Here is a 27,405-nt window from a genome sequence, read left to right as displayed (position 1 = left end):
TAGGCAGGACCCAAGATTGAATCCACAGTCTGTTATTGACTATGCAGTGGGGGCTTCCTCAAATTGCTGAGTCTAAATGAAAAGGAATGGCAAAGACGGTAAAGCGTGCAGGTTGTGCAGCACAAAATTAAATTTTCCAAAATTTCCAGTTTTGTTTTCCTTTCCACCCAGCTTTCTCATCTTCCATTTCCTCCCCACCCATGTTTTCTGCAAAGGTCCCTTTCAGAGACACACCACACACTTGTTTTCTTCAGAGCTTGATTTCAGCCTCACCAAAGTCTGTGTCAGTCCTGAAGAAGGATGTGAGATAATCACATCTGAGCCCCAGAGGAGGGACACTTTGGCTTCTGGCAGGGCATCAATTATAGAGTCAGAACAGATTTTTTTAATGTGTCAGTTACAATTAGAGGAGTGACCTGAGTGATGGATAACTCTTGTGTGGCTTTCCACTGGGGCCAGGTTCACACAGGTAAGGGTTAGCTCCACTAAGAGAGACTGATGGCATTTTATATTGCCTGGGAGACAAGCTGTACATGTTTCTTAACATACCATGTAAGAGGATGCTATGGTTTCCTATGTCATCCTCCACTTTTAGATCTGCTTATACTGTATCAGTTATAAAAGTGATTATTGTTTATTACCTTTGGCTTCAAAAATGGCCACCTGCCACCTTAGAGTACAGGACATGCTGAGAAACAAATTCATTTCAGTTCCCTCTCATTTATTATCAGCTTTGTGCTTGGACTTCAGGTTTGGGCAAGAAAACATTAAACAAAATTCAGATTCACTAATGCAGAACCTAAGTCTCTTTTTTAACCTTACAGACCTTTCTAAAACACATCAGTTTGTGTGATCCCTGGAGAGCGTGTGACACCAGAGCCCTGCTCTGAAGAGCTTGACTGTGTTTCTCATGCTTTAGACAGAGCAGGCATCAGTGACATTGATACATAATTTAGTCACCACCTTGAGGGTACATTAAATTAGCAAATTCCCTAATTTGCTAGGAATTCACATAGATGAATTGATGATTAAATAGCTGATTGAACTGAAGAACCCAAATGGAGCAGTTTGTTGCTAATTTAAATGCTCTCTATGTCTAGACCACTCTCCTTGTTACATTCTAATTGACCTAATTATTTCCAAAAACACCCTTTTAGTCATTTCTTTTGCATTTAGATCGTTCCATATGGGGGCTGGATGTGGGAGGAGGGCTGTTCTGGCGTATTCCAACAGCAGAAAGTATTTTAAGCATTTACTTTGGATAGCAGCAGCAGCGACTGCTTGGGAAGCTGTAGAACTTCACGTAGACCTGGGGAGCAGATTGTGGGCTTCCTGTTTGAACTTTGCCACTGCACAGCCACAATCCACTTTTAAGAAGTCTTAAGAATGACCACATCTCTGGAGAGAGGTCTCAATCGAGTTCCTGCCATCTGACAAGTCACTGCTTGTCAGCCCAGCCAAGTGGGATGACTGCTGTAACCGTGGGCCCGCTTTGCCTCCCGTAAAGACAGCAGAGTGGCACTTGCTTGTGGGGAAAGCAGGGCTGAGATAGCACACTACAGTTGCTGTAGGGAGCTATTGTTATTGCTTGTTGGAGCAAGCACCCACAGAGTTACCACATCTCAGCTGACATGAGGTGGCTTGTTCACTCGCAGTAGCTGGATCGCGCACCCGAGCCCCACGGGGACCTGGGCTTCCCTCACTTGATAGTATTATCTTTAATTTAAAGTAGGGAGGACAACAGCTGTTGGATACAGGAGGGCTAAATGTTTAAACACATTTCTAGTCCTCTAGGTAGTCTATCTTTAATATCAGAAAAAAAAAAAGCTAGGCAGCCTGCAAATGCTCTGCATGGAGAACCCACCATGGTTACTGGGAAGCTGTTGCTGTGGCTCATCATTTGTCCTCAAAATGTGCTTTATACAGTCAGGCTAAACTGAAAGTGTTTCACTTTCTAGCTCCTGATCCTCTTTTACCTTTGGTTGTTCGATGTTCACCAGAAGTTATGTACAACCATCAATGGAGCCAGAATGGCTGTGATTATATTTAACTCTTCTAGTTTTAGCTTTCATGTTTTTCAGATTCTGTGCTGCTTAGGGGTGTAGTTCTGAGCCTCATACTAAGTACTAGTGAGCTCTCTTCACAGAATAAGCGGATAAAACAAATCCTTTTCCTGCTGAGGACCAAGGACAACTTTCAGGCCCCAAAGCATAAACAACGGTGGACTGAAGGGAGGAACAAGAAGGATGGGGCCTCATAACCTGAAGATGTAATTGGACAATTAAACTCCAATATGTAAATGGACCAAAATTTATAAAAGTGTGAGACCTCGTGACTGGTTTGGCATTTTGTGACCATTCTTAGTCCACCCTGGGTGTAGCCCTGGTCAGGCTCTTGTACTGCCCAAGGTGTGCCCTAAAGGCCTTTCAATAAATATCTACTTTATTCTCCAGGTCTGTCCAGTCTGTTTCAGGTCAGCCTTCCCAAGGCATCACTAGAATGCACTGGCAGATATCAACCTGTGTGACCAAAGCAGCCTCTTGTTTGCCTCATTTAGAGAGAGAAACTGAGGTGAGGGAAAGAAAAATTACTATCCCAGGCCCTGCACAAAATCAGTGATGGTGAAAGTGGGAAAATTTGGATGTCTTGGCTAAGAGAATGTCTCATCAGGCAGAAACATTTTAATCAAAACTCACATCATCTTTAGTCTGTCCTTCACTGACCTCAGCTGAGCTACTCCTGGCTCACATCTGGTGGCTGAGAGAAGAGAAGCACAAAAATGCACTTTGTTGTCCCTAATGGCTGCTTTGTTTTTTATCAGCTTTCTGTAGCTGGCTATGTGTCAGTCAGATGTTGTGCCAGATGTTTCCCCCAAACGGTCGCATAAATGAGATAGCTGGAGCAAGGTAGGAACATACCTGATTGCCAGCTGTCTGCCAGTGCCTGCTGACTGTGTTTGCCAACCTATGGCTCTGCTCTTCTTCCAGTCAGCCTCAGAAGACTGGCCCATCCAAGGGACCCAGAGCAGATTGTGATGGCCACAACAACTGTGAGCAGACAACTACAGTGTCCACCCTGGTCTAGGCTGCTCTTTCCCTCACTCCCTTTTCAGGAGCTCAGAACCTGTTGGCAGGGGTTGGTTGGTGTACACTCATTTAGTGGCAATGCTGGACACCTGTACAGAAAGTCAGTTGCACAACCATGGACAAGAAATAGCATAAAACTTGTTGGTATGAATGATCCTGCTCCAAACAGCCTTTCAGCAACTTGCCTGTAAAGTTTCTTTTCCAAACCCAGAGTGCCAGGCGGGTGTTTCCTGGATCTGGGGCTTTATGGGAGGTTTTCAGTTTACAAAGCACTGGATGTTTTCTGTCGCGTCAGGCCATGAGAAATTTCTGTCGTGTACTCATTTCTCAAATTAAGTGCATAAAAAGATGGTGCAGGCAGCCAAGTCTCACACAGATCCGGCTGTGTACTGCCAAACCTTTACATGCTGCCACTGACCGATGCAACTGGCAGCCAAAAGTGGCTGCTAAATCCAGCAGCCTCCTCCGGAGGTGGTGCACCATGTGCAGATGCAGAATGTCCCTCCTCTCCCTGTGCCACCAGCCAGAGGCTCCCCAGCCTGGCCCCCAATTTCCTGATTCTCATCCCCCCATACTGTGCTGATAGCAGTGAACTGGGTTTTTCCTTTTCCTCTACACAGTCTCTCCTTTCCCACCCTTGGATACCCCAGTTCTTGTGGATTGCTTACAGAAAATTTAACTCTTTTTAAGGGAATTTAGGGGTAAAAATCAGAGTAGCAGCAGCTCTGTCCTTCCAATGCTTTGTGCATAATTATTCAGCACACCTTTGGATGTATCTTAGAAAGATTGTTATTTAGGGAAATCAACCATCACCTTGATCAATATCCTGCATAAACCCTCCGTTTGCATCAGTGATGTCTGCCCATCAGTGATCTCTGCCCATCACAGACCTCCCTCTTTTGGTTCCTCAGGGGAATCTTTGGTCTTTTCCAGGTTTTCTGTGTCAGTCCTCTGCTCATTTGCTATGATTGAATTGCAGTTAAATCCTTAAGGCATTTGCAGATAACTTTTTCTCTTCTTCTTCTTCTTCTTTTTTTTTTTTGTTGTCACTTACAGCATGAGTTTTCACTTATGATTTTCTCAAAACTTCAGAACTAAAATTCTTTTTATGTGTGCATAGTACTTTTCTCTGAACAATATTTCTGCATGCAATTAAAAACCCCTGATTCTGTACATTTTATAAATAAAGCCTCTAGACTTATATTTAGATTACAATGATCTCTTGGGCATGAACTGTCTTCCCAGTCTCTATTTATGAAGCACATAACACTACAGTAACAATAAAAGCAGTGTCATCTGGTTGCATTCAGACAGCAAAGATCTATCATCAGCTATATCTGGATATCCTCCTTTCATCAGCAGCATGCAAAAGAAAAACTTACATGAGAATTTCTCACTTGAAAAAATTAGATTTCCAACAAAGAGAAATATTCGTGAGAAATTTCAGTTTTATTTGTTTACTTGTTTTCACTGGAAAACTGGGCACCTCAAACACTGCACAAAAAGTTCATTGCAAACAAAACATAGGGATTTGGCATGTTAAGGTAAAAAAACATACTCTTTGGTTTCAGGCCAGAGCTACCAACAACAGAGGATGTTTTTTAATTAAAAATCAAAATTTCCTCTAGCTATTCTTTTGTTTTTCAGTAAAAACTGCCGAACAACATTTTCTTGCCAACTCTAGCACAAATAACCTCTCTTCTGGTTTTGACAACTTCCTTGGGATTATGTTGCTCTATTTCAAGTTCTTCCTTGTTTTCTTTCCTCTACCTTAATGCCAGCGTTGGCACTGAAGCTTCCCTTAATGATGACATATGTTCCTCACTCATTCAGAATATGATCTAACTCTTTATATAGAGCATCTGTTTATTTATCTGTGGGACATGTGGCTAGAACATAAACTTGAATGAGCTGTGGGAAAGGCCAATTTTAAATATGAAAATAGACTAACATTGGTGTAGTTACAGACACTTGCAACTCCCTAATTTGATTACTAGTCACAGAAAATGCTTAGACATTCTCATGACAATTAGTATAAACATTATTCTTTCCAGTGGAAAAAATATTATCATAGCTGGACAAATAAACTGACCCAACTTAAAAATGAATGTCATTTCATTGCCTTTGAAGGCATAATTCAGTAGTGGTGCTTAATATTCTCAGCTGTCATCAACCATGCGGTAATTAGTTTCAGTTCTAATGAATATTTATTTATATGAACAAGGTATAAGCATTGCAAATATCATACATATTTGACCACAGTTTATGATGATGATATTGTATGATTGCATGTATGTATTCGTTATAATGACATGAATATTTCATAGATCAGTGTGAAATGTAATTACACCCCAGTATGTTTGCTTAATGTCAGTGTCAACAGTTTGATCGAGATTAGCATAAGACCAAGTGATTTTCTCAATGTGGATCCAAGTTTCTCATCTCTGGTACCAGGAGCAAGATTAGGGGGATCATAAATAACAGTGAGGTGGTCAGGGTACTTTTCCACAGCTTGATAGAAAACTCATCCTCAGCTCAAAGACAGACACAGGAGAAGGGGGAAAAATCGTGTTTAGTTTTATTGAATGCTTAAGCCTAGAAGAATCAAAGATACAGAGCTATCAGAGTTAAGGAGTGTGCTGTAAAGATCTGCAGCCCATTTAAAGCCATTTATCCACTGCTCAGTTCAGGAAGAGTCCTAAATACAAACAATCTTTGTATCCTGCTGTCAGTAAGAATAAGATATTGTTTCATCGCATGCTAACACCTAAACTCTCTATTACATCAGTTGTTTAAAAATTTCCCATTTGCCTGAAATGTTGGAAGTTCTCTGTAATCACAAATATCCCCTAAAAATGAAAGATCAGAGAGAAAATAAAGGACTGCTTTCTATTTTTGTCGGTGTTTACTTTGTTCCCTTGTTCACATGTCATGCAAGAAACCATTTCAGTTTCCTCTGTTGAGAAGTTTCTCTTGCAGTTTCAATGTCTTTCTCACAGAGCAAGACAGCAGAGAAAACATGCTTTAAAAATAGGAAAATGTGATTGTAAAACCACAAACTTGTGTTTTGTACAGAGAAGAGGTGAAGATGGTCAGAGAGCTACTGTACATAAGTCCCTTTAATCTAAGTTTTGAATTTACAGAGTCTTACTAAAGATGAAACTCTTCACTTTTATACTCATATCAGCCTTGGTATCACAACCTGTGTACATTTACGTGTAGGAGATGATTTCTCAATATTATTCAGCTACATAATTTCCCTATTTTCTTTGGATTCCCCAGTTTGAGCATCTTTCATTTGCAGTACTGCTGACCCAAATTGCCCATCCTCTTTGAAATACTTCTGCTGAGATCCTAAAACATGAAGATTTCACTGGATTAATCCATCAGTGTTGTAATGCCACAGCAGCTCTGTGGCACTCAGCTCAAGTCCATTGCTGGCTTAGTCTCTTTTGATGCTGCTCTGTGTTTGGGGGGGCTTGAAATGCTGATGGAAGGGAGTGCAAGGTGGGAAAAAACCCTTCCCAAGAACAGGGTCACAGCCAACTTGTTTTTCTGATCCTCTGAGCTGTGAAGCATGTGCTGACATTTTCTACTGGTTGCTCTTGACAATCTCTGAATGATATGTACAGGTTTGTTTAGGACTTGGCATTTCCTTGCCCTCCCTGTGTATAAGGCAGAACCCCATGTGCCTGCAAGGGGCATATTCTCCCCAACAAAACCAAGTCCTATTCCCCTGAGCATTATCAACCCAGGCAACACATGGATTTCATGACAGGTGGGTTACAGAGGCATAGGAAGGTCTTCTGAGGTTTGGAGTGTAGAGAAACCCCGTGGTGGGAATCATCTCTTTTGAGGCTGTGAGTGGTGTGCTGTCTTGGAAGAACTGATGGATTTTTTGCCACTTTTAGGAAATGATTTTGTATGGAAAAGTTCTGGAAAAGGAGGCAGGATTTGTCTTTGCCTAAAGTCCTTCTAAGTCATGCTGGTTTATGATGTTGAGATGGTTCCCAGGTGTTTGGACTGAAACCACCAACTAAGGTGACAGTATGCACAGTTTATCACAACATAATGTGCATAGTGCCTGGCACAGGCTTTGTGACAAATTGAGTTATGGTTAGAGAGTGCCCAGACCCAGTGTCTCTGATATTTCTCTTTGAAGGGCCACCAGCTCCCAAAGCCTTGAAGGATGCTTGGCAGAGGGGTGGCAAGAGCCACGGGCTTTCCAGGCACTGCTGATTTTGGGAATGTGTAGTACTCCATTTTTCATCTCACGTGGGTTGTTTCTCAGTGTATCAGGCTGATATTCCAGCACTTTGCTACCTTGACTCTATCAGCCATTCCCATAACTGCTGCTCAGCCAGCACTGCTGTAATTTCAGCTGCTAAGCCCTTGGCTCTTCCTGGTTTTAATCTTCCTATCCATTTTCCTGTTTCAAATCACAAAGGTCCATCCTCATGAAGAACAATCCTTTCCTCTTTGTGCTACTGCTTGTTCTGCAACTGAATTTTTCCCTGATGCTTCCCTGGTGCTTTGTGTCTAAGGCACAACACAGAGACATGCAATGCAATGTGCTCCCTCCTTATTAATATAGATTGATGTTGAAAGGAGTGCTGGATGTGAGATTTTAATCAAGAAACTGCAGCAACTTTATAAGCATTATATATCTCTCTTAATTTGGCCAGCAGTTAAAATATGGTTGGCAGGAGGAAAAAGGAAAACTCCTTCTCTCTCTCACCAATGTACTTTCCAACATGAAAAAAAAAAGGATTTTGAATAAAGTGGCAATATGGATGCATTTGAAACTGCGAAATGTGATTCTTAATTGCTCGTGATTGTCTCTCCGACAACTGGTAGGTTAACCACGGCAGGCTGACAGCCTGCACTAACTGACAATCAATATTGTTGAAGCACAGAACCTTTGCCTGCAAGACACAAAAACATTTCATTTTCAAACACTACAGGACATCTGCTTCTGGAGAGAAAAAGTTTCTTCTTCTCAGCAATATGCACTACTAACTTGTAACTTATTTTTTTCTCCTTGCTCGGAGGAAACAAAAGTCTTCTTTATACCATATCCTTTCCACTAATCTGGCAGCTATCCAGTGTGGGTTTAAACAGATGTTCTGGAAAAAAATATGGCATATACAAATGAGATGGAATCCAGCAATTCAGTCATGGATTATTACAGATATAAAATGTGAAGAGCTAAATTCTTCCCAGATTCACATTCTGTATAATATTTGGCACTAGATGTAAGAACAGCACACAAACAAATCATTAATACCCTCATTATAATAATTATTATATATTTAGCACAAAGACCCCAGGCTGGCTCAAACCCTACATGTTAAATACTGTACAGATGCATGTTCAGGCTGAGGAGTTTATTCAAATGGCTGCTTGCACCAAAGACTTAAATATGTAAGTAACTTTCCTTGTGCATGTTTACAGGATCAAACCCCACACATGATTATATTATTGGCAACAATGGGCATTTCTTACTTTCCGCACTGCAGCTTTTGAATAAATCACACAATAACAAACAATTTGATGTTAAAGGGAAAGAATTTGATTCCTGCTGCATTTAAGGCTACTAAGGGCTGCCACAGAGTTGAAAATTTAGTGGTAGAAATTGTATGGACATACTCTTTATAAACATATATTACACACAGGGCAATGAAACTGATAAATTTATCTTTTTAAGTGCTGAAATGCATCATACAGTCTCCTGATGTGAAGGGCAACCACCTAAGCCCTGAGCTCTGATAACACACCTGGGATGACCTGAGAAAGCATCAGGGAAGGAGTGCACAGGACAGATGCTGGGTGGCACTGAGGGATGCTGGCAGCTTTGGGAAAGGCACAAAGAAATTGCTTTCAGCTTTTACTGATATTGTAGAGCCAATATGGTCTGATGGACAGAATATCTAAGAGCAAGTGTACCCTGATGGTTTGTGGAGATCTCAGGGTTCTGATCCTTGTGGGAAAATCCTTGTCTCTCATATTCAGTCTGAACTCTCAGTGACTAGGACTGTGCCTATCATAACCTGCTTTTCTTTTTTAACTTTTCCATTGCCAAGTGTTGAGCAATGAAGCCCAATGCTTATGGTAATAAACTATAAAAACAATTACCTTTTTGAGTATTCACAAAGGACACTTGATAACTTGACAAAAAAGTCTGTTTCCTATTATTGTTTTTGCTGAACAAAATGAAATGAAAGATGTTGGGGTGATGCCAGGGTGACAAGTGGGAGGGATTCACTTGTCCCCATTTTTCTGGCTGCTTTTTCTTTGCAGTCTCTAACTTCTCATCATTTCATGAACTTCAAAAACGTTTCAGGGAAATGAAGATACACCAAACGGTAACTTTCCTACCCCTGCACATTTTGAAATGAGAGCTCCCTTGATGGGTTGCAATGGAAGAATAATGAAAAAATGTAAATGAGGAAAACAAAGAACTGGGCAGGTTAATTTTTTTCTCCCCCAGACAGGGTGAAATATTAAAAATTCAGACCTTTGTGAAATCCAAAGATATCCATAAATCCTCAACTAGGATACAACCCACATCCAACTACATGGAAAAAAAAAGCTGCTGATGGGAAACACCATGAAAGAAAAGCAACCTGCACTTTTCCTTGCAGGAGCGTAACGAGCCTGTGCTTCCCTTTCCCCACTGCTGCCTGTTGCTGCGAGAGCAACTGCAAGAGCAGCACTGCTTGACATCGGTGGCCTGTGCCAGGGGCAGATGTTCTGGCACTTTCCCAGATGTTCTGGGAAATCAGAGGTGCTGGCAGTGCCCAGGCCAGCCCGCATCACTGCACACACCCTCCCCTCCACACACAGCCCCCCCAGGATCCTCATGTACTTGATGTCTCTGCAGAAATGCTGGTGAGCAGCCACATGGAGATGGCTTCAGTGCACACTCCGGGGCAATTTTAATAAATTTAGCTACAGAAGAAGGAGATGAATTGAGCATGCAGGCTGACTGCTGCAAACTGCCTGGTTCTGGTTACAAGCTCAAGAAATCGAGTGAAATAACATGCAAAGCTTAGCGTATCCTATCTAAGCCAGTGAGCAAGTCAGGCTTAGTGGGTTATTTGATGATATTTGATTCTCCTTCTATATGAATAACATCTGCAAATATGCTGAGTCTCTTTGGAATTGGTTTTGGTTTAAAAGAATTTGTTATTTAGAGCATTTTAATCAGTCACTCCCTGCCTTGCTGTTTTGGCTGGTCACAATGTCACGTTTGAGCCTTCCCATCCCCTGCCTCAAGAAACATCATCCTCATAATAATCAGGTGTTTGTTATGGAACCCTCCAAAGACAACGGGAGAGAGCACTGATGCTATAAGCCCACTGCTGAGGGTTAGAAATGAGGATGATGGTAAAGCAGGGGAAAAAGACAAAATTAAATAAAGAAAAATATCTGATTTCTGAAACTCCACTGGCTACATTTAGATGTCTCATCAGCAGCCAGATCAGTGCTAGGGTACTTCACATGTGCATCCTGCCCTGTGTCAGTGCACTCACATTGCTGCTGTGGCAAGGCCAGGGACACTGGCAGTGTTAAGCCTCCCAAATATCTCAAAGACTCTTCCTAAACAGCGATGCCTGGTCTTCCTTGGAAGGAGCTCAGGCAGAACTGTATGTCTTTTGCCCCCTAGTCAAGGGAAGGTGAGGGATGCTAGAAAAATTAGTGGCCACTACAACTTAATTCCATCAACACTATCACACCTTACCTCCATCATCTCCATCACACATCAAAAGGGCTTCTGCAACTGCCACCCATAGCAGAGCAACAGCAAGCTTTCTTCTCTGTCTCAGGAAAATAATGTAAAAAGGCCATCCTGGGACAGACTAGGTATATCAAGCCTAGTGTCTTCTCTCCAAAAAAGAACAGCAGTGATCTGGTCAGATGAATGTAAGAACAGGGTAAGTAATCAGTGATGCTACCCCAGAATATTCTTCACGCTGTCAGCACTGTGTGGCTTTATGAGCCCAACTCTGTGCATTGCATTTAACACCTTTTGATTAATTCATTAACCATGAAATTTTCTCATGGTCCTCCAAACCCGTGCAGTCTTGACACTCTGGAGGTGCTGTATCAAGGAAATGCACACCTTAGCTTCACTCCCATAGAGAATCACCTCCTTTAATTCATCCTGAACCCAGAATCTTGATGAGTTTGTCTGCTGTTCCTGGTTCTTATCCTGGAAGAGGAGAGGCCTGATCTCCCCATAGTGATCTGATCCTGCAGTCTCCTGTCACCCCACCCTGAGTCACCTCTCACTGAGGCTGCAAGAGCTGTCCCTCTGCAAGCAGCCTAAGACTATGTGGCCCTGTTCACTAGGCTGGACAGTAAGTTTGGGACTGGGAATAATCTAGACACAAGCTCAAAGAGAGTCTCCTGACTGGTAAGAACTTCAGCCTCACCCAGGCAGTGTGGCTTAATTCATCAGTGCCTACAAGGAGTGCAGGTACCCAAGTGCCAGGCACAAGAACCAGCAGCAAATGGAGCAGACAGTACCCCAGACTCTGGATATGTTTAGACAGACAGCAGTGTTTTGCAACCACAGTTTTTCCACAACTTGCCCAACCTTACCTCCTCCCTCTTTCCAGCCTTTAAGGTAAGCAACCTTAAAAGCAGCTCCAGAAGTGGGCAGGGGCTAAAGAAGAAAGTCCCAGAAAAAGCATCTGGGCAGGGAGAGGTGGGAGGGAGGCACATGCCCATACCCACTGTCACCAGCCTGCTTGAAAAGAGAATTAATATCATTTGTGTGGGATTTTCCTCCCCCTCCCGCAGATCAAAAGGACAGCAGCAATGCAATCTGCTGTTTGTGTAGGAAATGTGTCAGAAGAAGGAAGGAGGGGATACACATGGGAACATCTGCTCTAAGAAGCCACTTGAAAATTAACCATTTAGGTCCTGATCCAGGGAGCACCTGCCTAGAGTTAAGCCTCAATGACACCAGGGCTGTGCATGTTCATGGCACCTAATGCAAAGTGCTGGAGGAGGATAAGGATGATGAGCAGTTCTTCCTCTCTGGGCTCACGTTGGCAGAATGGAGCCATTCCTGGTGCTCCTGGGCAGGTACATGCACACTCACTCTGGTGGCTCTGCTGAAGGTGTAGGAAGAGCTGTGGCTGGCCAGAGTTTTGCATCTCCATCGAGGTACACCTGGACAAGTGCAAGGTTTGCAACGTGGCTCCCTGAGTCGCTGGTGCCAAGAGCAGGGCACAGGGGAGACAGGACTTTTTATCTCATTTGTCTGTCAGGCTTTAAGCACTTTCCTTCTACTGCTCTACTCATTGTTCTCTTTCTGTATCAGCAGCCCTGGCAGTCCACAGAAGAAGCAGAAAATTAAAGGTGGGAGCAGCGCATCTGTCTGTGACTATTAAAAGTGCCCTGATCACTCATGGCCACCCCTTGTGACCTTTGCACAAAAACTTGTCACTGGAATAAAGTATTTGCTGACCTGGCCTTGTAACACCACCACACATAAAGATAAGTACAGTGGAGAAACAGAAAAGTTTAAAAAAAAAAAAAAGGAAAAGGTCGAATTCTTTCTTCCTTCTGCATATAAAATTAAAAATCTCACATTGTCCCAGTGCAGCAGAGTAGAGCACAAAAGGGAAAAAACAGCCCTGTGTTGTTCTAGGCCAGGCGCCAGAACAACTTGTGTGAGTTTGTGCTGGCAGCCGCGTCCTCCGGCCGAGGGTCCGCGCTCCGCACGGAGCCAACACCACCGACCCTTCCTCCCAGGCCACTGAGTCACCTTCCTGCCAGCCCCTGCCACCCTCAGCCTTCCAGGCACTTCGGCAGAGGTTGCTTTTTTGTTTGTTTGTTCATTTGTTTGGTGTCCTGTAAGACGTGATCCATGATTGTCATTTACTACCCAGGGTGGCATACGAAAGGCGGCCGCCTCTGTGAAAACATCAACCTTAACCCGGTTTTGGACACGGTCCAACAGATCCTTTACCCAGAGAAATACTTTTACACAAGTATTTAAGTCAACAGGAATCCTTGCATGAGTAAAGGATTATGGGATTTAGCCTTTACCCATCCTATTTTCCCAGTAAATAAAACTTACTTTTTTTGCCACTTTTATCCTTTCACTGTTCCTTGGTGTTTGCTGATTTCCCCGGAGTTCCCTATGATTGCAAACATCAATTCCTTTCTCATCTCTGCTGTATATAAATTTTGCTACCTTTGCCCACTTTACCTGTATACATGAATCAAATGGGCAATCTGATCTCCAAATTAGGGTGGAGAAATTGTTTGGATTTCAGCTTCTGCATCAGAGCTGATCTTCTCAGTATTGACTCCACATCAAATGCAGTGCTGGAAGAGCTGGGGGACAACTCTCAGTACCCAAAGAACAATTCAGGCAACTCTCAATACTCAAAGAAAAAAAATAAATCCCTTTTTAACTAAATTTTTGTTAGAAGTGATCTTAAAAGCACCTCTGCTTTCCTTTTCTGTCCCTGCCTTCTTAGGAGTCTGGTCTAAATGCATGTAGTCACAAATCCTCTCCCATATTCATCACTAAAATGCAGCAGAGAGCCTGAGAGTATCCTGATTACAAAGGTGTAGTTTGAACATTGCTCTGGACTAGAGCTGGAGGCTATCTCTACTTCACTCAGATGAAAATAAGTACTTAGCCTTTTGGCCTATAGAATTAAAGGCAGGCATGAGCAGCAGCACATCACACCAGGTACACTGCTGGCTACAAAAACCTTGGGTCCTGCAGTCACCCCAGCCCAACAGACCCCCTAGGCATATCATCAAGTCTGGGTCATAAAGGCCAGACAAAAAAGGAAGATGTAAAAACCGTGGAGTGTTGGCCCACTGCTAATTCTGCAACTCTCCCAGTCCATTTAGTTTTACTTTTAGTTTGGCCCCTTTGTCTTCTGCAAAGGAGCCTTTAATTGTCGTGCCAGCTTCTACAAAACCCCTTTGTGTACAAATGGTCACCCGCACCATTTCCAGGACAGTGCTCCATTCATCCCACTCTGCTGTGACCAGGTGACATCCTACCAGCGACACCCGCAGGTCCCCGGCAGGTGATCACCATTCCAGGCTGTTCCCTTCACTTATTAAATGCTGTGGGCTGGCCTCCAGGTTAAGTGTGGTGCTGAGTGTCTTTTGCTCTTCAGCAAGTGTCACCAGGTTCACCAGATCAGACTGACACTTTGCAAAAGCATCGGGAGTACTTCTTAATGAGCCAGTATTTTTTTTTTCCCAAGGCTTTGAACATTTTCTGACATCTCTACCACCCCACTTTATTTCCAAGAGCAAACTGCTGAAATCCTTCTCCTCCCTGGGTGCAGGTGGAGCTCAGGCTGGTCGCTGTGTTGCAAGAGGAACTTGGTAACACGATAGCCTGGATCTCAGCCTGAACTTCCTGATGCAGGGAAGTCTGTTGCTTTGTTGTGAAGGCATAACGCAGGAGCAAAGTGTTGAGTACACAAGTCTGGGCTCCGAAATCAAAACTCTTCCACAGGCAGGGGTCTCTACCTGCAGCTAGATTCAAACTTACTCAGGTTTCAGGGAGTCTGTTCCCCCTCACTGCACCTTCACCTCAGTACTAAGTGCTCCTCCCATAGACCCAGCTGGGTGACCAGCTTCAGGTATCCAACTCTGCAGCCACATTCTGAGCCTTAATGTTATTCACATCTTCCAGTGATTCATTAAAGCAGGACTTACACTGAAAGTCTAATTAAGACTGAAGTCCCACATTCATTTCCAGAGCAGTAAAAGGCGAGTTATGTAAACTCACAGCAAGTAATTCTTCTTTTACCAGAAGAGCAACATAAAAGCATAAAACGCATCCATAGGCAAAACAGTAAAAGAGGGGAGTGAAGGTTCTGGCAGACAGTACATAAGAGAAGGAAGTCTAGAAAGACATTTTTATTTGCATTTCTTACATGACATTCTCTGGACTTCCCCTCCACCTGGAATACATCAGAGGGAAGCGGACCAACCAGTGTGATGGCTACTGTACAGCCCTGAGACAAAAAGCAGCTCATTTTGACTAGAAAAATGGTCTGTCTTGCTCTCCTCATCCCCAGCCACCCCTTTCTCTCTCCATACCTGGGGCTGGGCTGCTCTCAGAGGCACAGGTTTGGAATTCAGGCTCCCAAATGAGTCAAGCAGAGACAGCCCACTGAGCCCAGCTTCCCTCTGCACAGAGCTCCCTGAGTCACCCCAAAATCCTTCTTATCCAGTGTCACCAAAATCTTCATCCCAGCTCCTCTGACTACATTGTGTGCCACATCAAGGCAAGGTTGAGGCACAGCAAAGAGCAAGACTTGCCTTTGCTGAAGGGGCCAGCACAAAAAGGATACGAGGGTGAGGGAAAAGGAAAACATCCTAGGAGGGTAAGGAATAGGGTTAGAAGATGATGCCAGTGTGAGCACTCCAAGTTACAGAGGGTCTTGGAGGTGGGAACGGGCAGCTTGGTTTTGATTCAGTACCTGATAAAAGGATAAGGGAATAGTAGAGGTGATTCCTGCAGCTATGGGGATGTGTTTGGGAGGGCAGGAGTGGGTATCACCAAGGCCACCAAGAGATGTAGCAATGACAGTCTGAACTGTGTAACACAGGGAGGTTTTAGTATGGGCAATGGAGAAAAGTGAAATGTTTGAGATTTTCTTATTTTAACAGGCATCTGGGACTCTTGTTTGTTTGTACTCAGGCTAGGCTGATTTGAAAACCCCATGGAAAAGCAAAAGAGAAGACTGTTATTATATACCCCACATGTGAGAAAAGATTTTATGCCCTGAGATTGCTGATTTATCTAATGAGGAACCCAACACTTGCTCTAAGACACATTCAGCCAAACCCACAAGTCCCAGGAGAGGAATGGATCCTGCTTAAGAGACCTTTTGCAGATAGTGGGATAAATATGCCAGATCTCTGCCTTACAAAGCTCAGGGCAGTAGTTGGAAGTAATATTGATTTGTCCTGGGATGAAGTGCTTCCTGAGGAACTGCTGCAAAAGTTGTATGAGAACATCTTCAAAACGAAGCCCTTTATTCTAGGTTATATTTTTTGCTTAGCAAGTATTTTCATCCTGAGATTTCCCAGTCCCAATCTAGCAAAACACTTCTGCAGTATTAAGATCTCTTCTGGGAGTTACCAAAATCAAGTGCATTGTTAACACAGTGCATTATTTGCTTACAAATAGAGCAATGCCAATTAAATTCTCTCCTTCAGTAAGAAATAAGTAACTTTACACTGGACCCTTATTGAGGATACAGCAACTTCTTTTATCTGAGTCTGATAAATTTTATGTCTGGTCCCAAAGTAGACACCAGTTCTGCCTCTTACTGTCCACTGGTATTTATGGCCTTTCACTGTCCTTCTCTGTATCCTACTACAAACTTCTATACACCTGTTATTTTATAATGTGGGTTCTCAGGTTCCTTCCTGGGCATTAATAAAGAAATAAAACAAATACTAAAAAGGAAGGAACATTTAATAATTAATTTGGCAAAGAAAACCCAAACAGTGTTAAAATACAGCTGCCAGGGTGATGAACAAGAGTGAAAGAGGGGAAAAAAACAACTCTAAAAGAAGAGTGTGCCTTGTCAATGCCATCCAAATTTCCTTCACCATTGCAAAGCAAGAATCATGCTCTCTTTAGTGAAAAAAGCAATGGCTTTATAAAAGGCTGAAAAGGTACCTTCATTTAGCATTTCTAGAAAAACAGAATACAGCAGACTGTTAAAAAAAGAAAACCAAAAAAACAACCAGAAGTTACGTGTTAGACAAGCTGAGTGAAACTGTGGAGATGAATAACTGAGTGAAAGCTGCCTCCCAGATGCTGACAGGGGAGCCAAAGGTACAGGTGTGATATTAAATGCCTGGCTGGGTCAGACAGGGATGTTGCAAACTCTCACTGCAGAGTCAAATGTGACCTGTGCCAGTGGTACCTCCGCAGAGTCCTTTTTGATTTTAATGTGTCCTTCTAGATTGATGCACCCTTATTGACAGCCACGTTATGGCAAATAGAACAATATGTAATTTATCCATGCAGCTTAATGCCACCAGCCTCTCCATTTGGTTGGATGATTTGACACTGGCCCTGGCTGCTCCAATACATACTCACAAATACTGCAGCACACGCAGGGTCTCGTTATCGGGGAGAAATCAGCAGGACAGCCATAAAACAAATCCGACTCACATAAGCACACTGCTGGGGGAGACTGCCTGCAATATATGCTCTGATTAATGTCTGGAATGGCAGCAGTGCAAGTTAATGCTTTCTGGAGTCTTGGATGACATGCTTGAAAAGATCTTTGGGAAAGTCGTGCCCACTTTTATGACCTGACTGCAAACTGAGCAACCCCTGAAATGCTGACCTTGGATTTGACTGCAGGGTAAGTGCTGGAGGAGATTGCTAATTGGGGAAGTCCCGTGCATGCCAAGGGCAGCTCCTTGTCTTACCACCACCAGCTCTGCATCTTCTGGGGTTAAATTCCTCCCTGTGTCACAGGAGGGAATGAAGCATTTGGTCCTTCTAATGCTCGCTGCTGTCTGCAAGGGATAAAACAGCCTTTGAAAAAGTTTGGAAGAACTTCTGCAAATAAACCTCACTATGACCAATGCACTTAAAATAGCTTCAATCCTGCAAGTATTAGACAGTCTCAGGCCCTGACTCTCCCTCTGAAATGCAACTGGACTATCACAAAGAAGACGTTCTATTAAAAAAAAAAAAAAAAAAAAAAAAGAACATAAAAGCACTGAAATCATGTAGAAACAAACACAAAGAGGCTTCTGCCCAATGTGGTGAGAGAGAAAACGATTAAATCGCATGAAAAACCTGTTGCTACCGCTTCTGCATCTGGCCAACAAAGAGGGCTGGAGAGGCCCCACTCAGTAAATACCTACTCTTGTTGGATCAAAGGGGTAAGAATGGAAGCGAGTCCTCAGGCTTTATGGACCTGATCCAGTTGGTTTTTCTACTAATTTCTGTGGGCTTTGGCTGGTGTCCAGGCAGCAAAAACAACCAAGAGCAGGGCTAGCCTTGCCTGGCAAGTGGAAGCCCTGCCAGCACCACTGATTTCTACTCTCTCTGCCCTAAAGCCGGGCTTTCTGCTCAACTCTGGAAAACTCCGTAGGCAGCAAAAGGCTTTGCTGGAGCCCAGGAGGGTTTTAGCCAGACCCAGGAAATGCACCCAGCTGCACAAGGACCACCCAACAGCTTCCATCAGTCCCCATCCACATTCAGCTGTCCTGATGTTTGGTGGCACGGTGGCTGTGATCTCCTCCAGCACAGGCGCCAGTCACAAACCTCTGTATTGGCCAAGCAGCTCTGCCTGGCTCTGCTCCATCGAGGAAGGACTGAAAATGGAGCCTTCTCTGGGCTGGCTGGGAGGGGAGCTTGAGAAGGGCTTAGGGGCCAGGGAGAGGAAATCAGATAGTTTGGTCACCCTGTCATGCTCCCATGAGGGCTGTCAGAAACGCAGGAGCTCTTGGAATAAAACTTCTGGGGCAGTTCTTCCTGTTGCCTTGCTTCCAGTAATGACTTTGTGCTTGTTTACATTAGCGAGTTGTACTACCAGTATTTTATACAACCGTAGCTAAAGTACAACACCTGCATTGTACCCAGCCTTGCCTTGGTGTGAAGGTGAGTATAGTATTTTTGAACCCTGAAAAAGCAAGCCAGAAACATGCCAAATGGATACTTAGAGGAAATGGGAATGCTGTTGTATTTTCTGACACTTCAAACTCGATAATGACCACAGACTTAACTGTGAAATTGTAATTGGCTTCCTAAAAATAAGACACTGCTAGATTGCAGACAATTATACCTACCTTACAGTGCCCAAATAGGAATTAAAACCTTGGTTGTTTTTGTAATCTTGTTTTTTCTCAATTTATTTATTAAAGGGGAGGAGGTAACATGAATTATTACTTACACAAAACAAGGTATTTCTGCCAAGAAACCTAATTCATACGAGTACAAGATTCCACCTAACATTTCCAATGCACAAAGATAACAAAACTCCACAAGTTAGCAAATCCACAGGGTAACTTCATGGAGATTGCACTCGCACTTTGGGGAAGAAATTGCTCCACTTTTGGTAGAGCCTGTGCAGGCTGTGACTGCAGGATGACACTGTCTTTAAAAGGACAGAGCTCCCCAGCCCTGTCTGCCGTGGTGGACAAATAGATAAAGCCCTCAGCTTTACTGAATGGTGACAGATTTAACCCCAGGACCTTTAACTCTTTCGTTGGAGCTGGGCACCTCCACATTCTGGGCTGGAGTTTTCCAGTTTCAACCTTACAGCTGACAGTATTACCAAATACTGCTACTCTGAGAAGGGCTTTGTGACAACACAATCATTCATGCTCAAATCCACCCAAATATCCTGGCACTCACTGCCAATGCAGTTAAACAGTTGAGGTTCATGGGGGAAAAGTGCTGGTGGTGATGCAGACACCAGCTCCTGTGACAAAGAGCCTTAATACATCAGAGATCCAAATGAAATTAGATTAAATCCAAATTAAACTTGATCTTTTAAGGTGCTAATTGTAGAAAAGTGTGGAAAATGGATTAATAATAATAATAATAAGTTGCTATTTTACAGTTATTACAATCTAGGCAAGGCAACCTAGAGGAAGGAAAGGGAAAGGAGTTTCCCTGCTGTACTTGTTGGAGGCTCAAGCAGAGTCTGGAAACTCCAGCTGGCACCACGCGGGGCGTTCCGGGGGAGCTCTGAACTGCCCTTGTGCACTCTCACATCCATCCCTCTAAACCCTCAGCATCCACCTCCACCCGGAGCCTCAATCCTCATCCCCCTCCCGGCGCTGCTGCAGCTCCAGGGCTCCGGGACAGCCCAGAGCAGCGACATCCCGGGCGCTTCCAGCGACATCCCGGGCGGCACCGGAGGAGTCCCGGCTCCCCCAAAGGGTTTCGGGGTGAGTGGGCACCCCCTCCCCTCCCCGCCTGGCAGGGCGCTCGCTTTTTGATGCGATTACAACTAATTAAAATTTAAAATTCAAATCAACTATCGAAAAGGTCATCTTGAAAAAAAAAAAAAAAAAAAAAATCCGTCGGCATTTGGTATTTATCATCTGGCGCGCGACTACAGATAAACCCGGGGGGGGGGGGGGGGTGAGTGTGTATATGTGTATATGTGTGTGTGTGTGTGTGTGTGTGTGTGCAGGGGGATCACCGCGCCCCTGGCCCCATCCCCGCGGCACGTCGGGCTGCAGCGGCCGGGCAGGAGGGAGGGAGGGATGGAGGGAAGGAGGGAGGGAGGGCGCGCCCCGTCCGCGGCGGCGCAGCGGAGTTGGGAGCGGGACGGCGGCGCTGCCAATGCAGCGGCCGGGAGGGGAGGGCGGCAGCAGCAGCAGCAGCGGCGGCGGCGGCAGCAGGAGGAGGAGGAGGCGGCGGCAGGGGGAGGGCGCAGCCGGCAGCGCGCACCGGCCGGGGCGGCGGGGCTGGCCGGGGCGGCGGGGCCATTGTGTGCTCTGCGCTCCCGGCGGGGACACGGCCGCTCGCCACCGCCACCGCACCCGCGGCTCCCGGCGCTTAAAGTATCGCGAGAGCGGCCGGAGAACAACCTGCTCCGCCACAGCCCCGCGCCGCGCCCGCGGAGCGCCCGCACCGCCGCCAGCGCCGCCAGCACCGCGCACATGCGGACGGGGAGCGCCGCCGCCGCCGCCCGCCGGTGAGTAACGCGCTGGGGGAAACGCGCCGGGGGAAACTCGCCACCACACCACACCACACCACACCACACCACACCCCGGCGGGGGAAAGTCCTCCCCGCAAAGTTGGGGAGCGCGGCTGTGAAAGGGGGAGATCCCAAAAGCGGCTCCGCGGTGGTTCCCCCCGCCCCGCCGCTGTCCCCCCCCGGAGCCGGGCACAGGCGAAGGTCACCGCGGAGGCTGCGGGAACAACTTTGCGGAGGGAGGTGGGGTCCGGGTTGGGGGCTGGGGGTGGCCAGAGCGTCCCGGGGGGGGTAGAGCGGGCTCGGGGCAAGTTTGTGGGATTTAATCGCGGGCTATAAATGGGGCTGCTGGAACTTTAAAAGGCAGCAAGCTGTGGTTGGCTGGTAGCGAGATTTGGAGTAACATATGGCATTAAAAGGCGCACAGCTGGAGGTAGCATTTCCATCGCAGTGAAGTCAGAGCAGCTGACTCTCCAGCTTGCGGTGTAATTAGCAAACCGAGCACTCCTCCTTCCCTCCCTCCCTCCTCCCTCCCGCCTGCCTCCCTCTCTCTCTCTCTCTCTCTCTCCCCCTCCCTCCCTCCCTCCCGCCGCGCCTCGGTCGCACTCGCCCCGCGCTCCCTCCTGCCCGCCCGGCTCCGGCCCCGCGCAAGGTAAGCGCCCGCCCGCGGCTCGCAGCCGGCTGCACCCCCAGTCCTGTCCTGCCCTCCCCCCGCTTATTTTCCTCCTTGCCTTTTAATAACTTCAAGAAAAACTTTTTATTTTTTTTTTCCTCCCTCCCCCCTTTATCCCCCCCGCCTTTTTGGCCTCTCCCCGCTCTGCCCCGCGCCCCCTCCCCGCGGAGCCGCCGCTCCCCCCGCGCCCGCCGCCGCTGTTTTGTTGTGGTTCGGTGCATAACGACTGGGGATAAAGTTTAAATGTGCGTGTGTGTGTGTGTGCGTGACGCGGGGAATATGCTTTATTAAAAGATGCCCCAAGTTAGCGTTGCTGGGAAGACAGCCTGGGAGTTGATGCTTTTTTTTTTCCCCTTTCGGGGTTTGTGTGTGTGTGTGTGTGCGCGTTTTTCTTCTGCTTAATTTTATTAAAGTGCTTAGTGGGAGAAACAAAGGTTGGAGGGGCTGCTGCTTTACTAGCTTTTGTTTACTTACAATCAAGTTTTTCCTGTTCGGAGCAGGTGCGAAAGGATGAGAAGCATGTTGTGTTGGTGGTTTTTTTTTTTTTTTTTTTTCTCCCCCCCCCCTTTAATAAAACTATTACAGACAATTAACAGTAAATGTTATCTCCAAGGCTGTTTCTTTGGCTTGGGTTACCAAAAAGCCGATCTGTTTGTTACAGCTGCTAGGAGGCTTTAGTTTACAGTAGCATTCAAGTTTTTCCTGTTTTGAACAGGTTATGAAGGAAGAATGGAGTTTCCAGACCATAGCCGCCAGTTGCTGCAGTGTCTGAGTCAGCAGCGTCACCAGGGCTTCCTGTGTGACTGTACTGTTTTAGTTGGAGAAGCTCAATTCAGAGCTCACAGAGCCGTTCTTGCCTCTTGCAGTATGTACTTCCATCTTTTCTACAGGGACCAGTTAGACAAAAGGGATATTGTGCATCTGAACAGTGACATTGTCACAGCCCCTGCCTTCAGCCTGCTGCTCGAATTCATGTACGAGGGAAAGCTGGAATTCAACAGTCTCCCAGTGGAAGATGTGCTGGCTGCGGCGAGCTACCTTCACATGTATGACATTGTGAAAGTCTGCAAGGGCAAGTTGAAAGATAAAGAATTATGTTCGGAAGAGAAGATTAATGATGAGGCGGCTAGTTTGGAGAAAGCGGAGCATTTTCTAGACGCCGGAGTGCCCCTGGTCCACGAGTTTGACCCAGGAAACAAACAAAAATTCAGCGTTGCAGAATACGAGAGAGCAGCAGGCAAAGAAAAGGTCAGCAGTCACCCTGCCTGGTCCTCTGATCATATAAGTGTCAGCTCTGTGCCGACAGAGGCAGAACCGTGCGCCGCAGCAGCTGGAAAAACAAAGGCTAATGTCAATAGTTCCACAGGACCTTTGTCCCAAAGGTCTGTTAACCATCCCCTGGCTTCGAGTGATGTGGACTGTGCGCTGGATTTGTCTTTCAAGCCCGTGCCGGGGAGAGATTCCTTACACCCCTCCTATGTCTTTGGACAGCTGGCTTCCGACAGCCAGCAGCAGGGTACCGAGCCACTTGTTAAAGATGAACAAGACTTGCTGTCAGATCAGGAGGACAGCGAAGCCAGGAGTCCAGAGAGTCAGCATTTTGGGAATTCAGCCAAAAGCCTAGTGACAGGGTTAGGACACATGTTCGCGGGGAATGGCAGCTCTCATGCCCGAGAGGAGGATATAGATCAAGAGCGAGACGAGAGCGAGGACGACATGGATTCGTCGGACATCTCCTCGGGCGTCCTCGTGCCTCCTGGGCATATCTGCATTTGTCCCCTCTGTAGCAAGGTGTTCCCGAGCCCGCACATCCTTCAGCTGCACCTGAGCTCTCACTTCCGTGACAAGGACGGCTCCCGGACCCGCCTGTCCCCCGACGGGTCGGTCCCCACTTGCACCCTCTGCGGAAAGACTTTCTCCTGCATGTACACGCTAAAGAGGCACGAGAGGACTCACTCGGGGGAGAAGCCCTACACCTGCGGCCAGTGCGGGAAGAGCTTCCAGTATTCCCACAACCTCAGCCGCCACGCGGTGGTGCACACCAGGGAGAAACCCCACGGGTGCAAGTGGTGCGAGAGACGCTTCACGCAGTCCGGGGATTTGTACAGACACATCCGCAAATTTCATTGTGGCCTTGTAAAGTCCTTGGTTGTTTGAGACGTGTGACTTTAGTTTTGTTTTGTTTGGTTTTTTAATTTTTTTGTTTTGTTTTGGTTTTTTTGGGATTTTTTTAATATCCATACCCACCCCCAACCCTTTTCAAACAAAACAGGAAAAAAAAAGGCAGCATCTGAATTTTAGTTTTGTTTTTCTCCTCCCTTTCCTTTACTTTGTTTTGGTGATATTCACTTCAGGTATATGATCTTTAAAAGATGCAGCGGTATACACTCCAGAGGCCTTTTAATGCAATCCTTCCACCTCTCCCATCACCGCCCCTCCCTTCCTAGCACAGTCCTTTAGGTCTTCTCTTGTGCACCCATGTTACATTATTAATGTGAAATGATCTTAAGTAATTCTGCAATGATTTAGCATCAGTTTTCACACTGGAAGTACTTGCTTTGTGGTCAGGGTTTTGTTGGTTTGGTTTTTCTTTTTTTTTTAAACCTTTTTTTGTTTTTTTGAAAAAAAGGTTATCAGCAAATTCTGGAGAAAAATTTGGCTTCCATTAAGCTCCCCAAATGCCCTCTGTGTCTTGCAGAGAAACATCCAAAGAGATGAACTATGATTTAAATACATTTTGGTGTAGAGAAACCTGTCCACACGTTGCAGAGTGGGCAGATGTACTTCTGTTTTATAGAGCCAGATGAGACATTGAATTGGCCCAAATTTTAAAGGGGTTGAGGATTCCTGGCTGCATCTTTGGTACTGATCATTTTTTAATCTCTTTATTCCATTAATACTGTTCGGCAGTTGATCCTAAAATCTAAATGAGAAGTTTTTGCCTTGGGACTTGACTTAAATTTTCCCTTCCCACCCATCCTCCTCACTGGGCTGACCTGCTGAAAAGCTGCTTTTTGAGCATAAAATGCGGATGGAAAAACACTTTCTGTCTGCAGCATATTCACTCCTGAAATGTTGAAGGATGCACGCTAGGACAAACAGAAAAATTGTATAATATGAGAATATTTTCATTCCCATATTGACATCCAGAGGCTGATCCCATCCCCCTTGGAGGGGACAGCAGCTATAAAGTGGCCAAATACCCCTCCTGGCATCAGGTTCCTGGGGTTTTGTAGTTCAAGGTAACCCATGGCTTGTGCATTAGGACTTGCTCTGCTGTCTTGCCTGAAAGGTTTGCTGCCATGCTAAAACCAGCAGCATGAAATTTTATTTTATTTTTATGAAGTTGGCGATTCCCTCTGAGCCAAATTGTGTGCAATTGCTGGTGTTCCCAAGAGGCAGCATGAAGATGAACTGCTGGAGGGAAAGCATGGCTTGACTTTTTTCCCCCAAGTCCCACCTTTTCAGGGGAATTTTTTTGGTGTAATTTATTTATTTTTTTTAAGTTAGTTTGTAAACTAAGGCTGCCTGTAACGATAGCCAGTTTTACTCCAGATGATTCAGTTTCTTGCCTATTAGATCATCATTTGGTCTGTGCATGTCGGTGGATGTCACCTGGTTCCCTTCCAGTCAAATTACCCATTCAAGGTACATGTACATGGGACTGAAACACAGTAATAATATCTGAGGGGTGTGAATGTCCTTCTGCTGCATTAGCATTGCTTCACCAGCTTTCTTGACACTCCTGGAGTCGTCTGGTGAAATTTAAGTGTGTGTTTTAAAAAGAATTTGAAGCACTGAGTTAAGTTATTTTTTAAAAGTTGTGCTTAAAATACTGTATTGCATCTTATGAAGAAAAAACTTCCCAATGCCTTTCCCCCTCTGGTCCAAAAACTGAGCACTACCTACATAAATAATATGGGATTGACTCTTTTTTTTTAAATAAGTACTTCCTCTTCAAAGAAAATCAGGATATACTTGTTACAGCCTCTTACTATTCATCTCTTAAACTATGAATGTACATGTAATGTGAAATTTTGCTTTTATTTATAGTTTTGGGGTTTGTTTTCAGTTTAATTTCTCAACTGTAAAATATTTTTGCTGAACCTGTTACATATGAAAGTTGTGGGAGAGTACTGTATCTTGAACATAAGTGGCTTTGGTACTGTGGTCTTATTCTACTTAATCAGTTTTTTTCTTTTTTTTTTTATTTTTGCTGTGATTGGAAATAGCACTGAACAAAATCTAGTAAAATTAAGTTATTTTTCTTTCTACTAAAATTAAGTTATTTTTTTCTCCTGAAGATACTTGATATAGTATTTATTAGATTTTTTTTGTTTGTTTTGTTTTTGAAGTGGAATTATTACTGTTAATCTATTTCAAAACTAGTTAATTTACACTTTAAATTTTATAACAATGGGTTTTGCATGTTGAGCAACATGTAAAGAGTTTAATGTAGAGTCAGCATTACTGAAGCTGGTAATCTTAATTTTGCATTCTTGTGACACTTTTGTTTGCATTTCAGTCTTCAATTACTGTTTGTTTTTATTTTTTTTTAGAAGATCAGAAAATAGGATGTGCCATAAGAACATCATTAGCGTATGGAGCAGGGAAAAGTTGAAACAAGTTTTTGTCTGATCTTAGTATAGAAATAATTCATTAAACTGATGCTACAAGCATGCTCTGTGCTGCAGTGAATATGGGACAAAAGTTGGTTTTGTTTTGTTTTAAATAAGAAAAAAAAACTTTTTCATCCTTGACTACATCATGAACACACTGTTCTCATAGTCTGATATTTGTGTTGCCACTCATAGCTTGAATTTCTACAGTAAAGAAATGTTTGCACTTATTTTTGTCCTTAAGGTGACTTTTTTTTTTTTTTTTTTTGGCTGTTTCTCTGTGTGTCTCTTATTTTTTTAAGTTGCAATAGCTCGGAGCATGTTTTCAAAATGGTTCATGGCTCTACAGAGAAGTACTGAAACATGGCACACTTAATGCTTGTCTCTTCATAAACTATTTCTCTGTGGAGCAGTTGCTGTCTCCATAGGGAACACTCCTGCTCTGCATTTTAAACACTGGATTTGTCTTCTACTACAAACAAATACTGTGAAGTTAATGTAAAAAAAAAAAAAATCATTGATATTTTTAATTGTTTTTAATCTTGGTGCAGTTCAGATTAAATATGTATATTTAAAGACACTAATTTTTGTGGGAGAGTTTTATAGTATACAGTATGTAGAAAAGCTATTGGAATGGAATATATTTTATAAAAATGTTCTATCACTGTTTTATAGTGAACTATTTTTCCTTCAGTGTTAGTGTAATACTGTTAGTCTAGATATGACAATCGCAGGAAGAGTGATTCAGGCTACTGTTAGCGCTTAGTTTTGCGTGGAGTTCTGTTTGCAACTGTATCAGTATGTGCTGTACAATGTGACAATCGTGACTAGGATTGTTGTCTTTATAAATCTACATGAAATAAAACGTGCTAGAATTGTAAGCTTGAGCCTCCTCCTCCTCCCCCTTTAGCAGAAGGGGTGTGGTGTTTGGGATTTTTTTATTATGTATTAATAGTGATTACTTTAATTGCAAGTATTTTATAATTTGCTGCTTTTTAAAAAAATATTATTATATACTCTAATAATTTCTTTCTTTTTCAGGGCCATCTGGAATTTTAGGCATGTAAGGAGCTGCTGTGTGTCTCAGTCAGAGCCTGACTGAGCATTTCCTTAGTGACTGGGCTGGACCTAACCCAGCACCACTTCTGCATTTTGACCAGGGTTTTTGGGGCCGTTTGAAGGGGCTCAGCACTCCCTGGGTGTCCTGGGGGAGCTGTGGGCCAGCCCTGCCCCCAGTGATGCTGGTGGTGCTGGGTGACAAACCTGTGAGCACAGGGTGATGTGGTGTGCAAGGACAGCCTGGCACCCTCGGGCTGATCCAGCCCAGTGCTCTGAGG

At 44.5% G+C, this 27,405-nt stretch overlaps 1 protein-coding gene across 1 annotated transcript; it reads left to right on the top strand.

Annotated features, from left to right (window-relative positions):
• Nucleotides 1-20,750: 20,750 nt before the first annotated feature.
• On the top strand, nt 20,751-26,949 carry ZBTB42 (zinc finger and BTB domain containing 42). The gene is made up of 2 exons (XM_083863432.1): nt 20,751-20,776; nt 22,165-26,949. The coding sequence occupies exon 2, from the start codon at nt 22,179-22,181 to the stop codon at nt 23,604-23,606; it is 1,428 nt and encodes a 475-aa protein (XP_083719558.1). The 5' UTR covers nt 20,751-20,776; nt 22,165-22,178; the 3' UTR covers nt 23,607-26,949.
• The last annotated feature ends 456 nt before the right edge of the window (nt 26,950-27,405 follow it).

Source organism: Zosterops lateralis (assembly GCF_965231275.1).
Source record: "Zosterops lateralis genome assembly, chromosome: 6".
In the NCBI taxonomy this organism is placed as follows: domain Eukaryota; kingdom Metazoa; phylum Chordata; class Aves; order Passeriformes; family Zosteropidae; genus Zosterops; species Zosterops lateralis.
The sequence above is the reverse complement of the archived record's forward strand: the minus strand, read 5'-3'. Positions and strand labels throughout refer to the sequence as shown.

Coding starts and splice junctions, on each gene's coding strand:
- ZBTB42 (XM_083863432.1), top strand. CDS start 22,179: ATGGAGTTTCCAGACCATAGCCGCCAGTTGCTGCAGTGTCTGAGTCAG.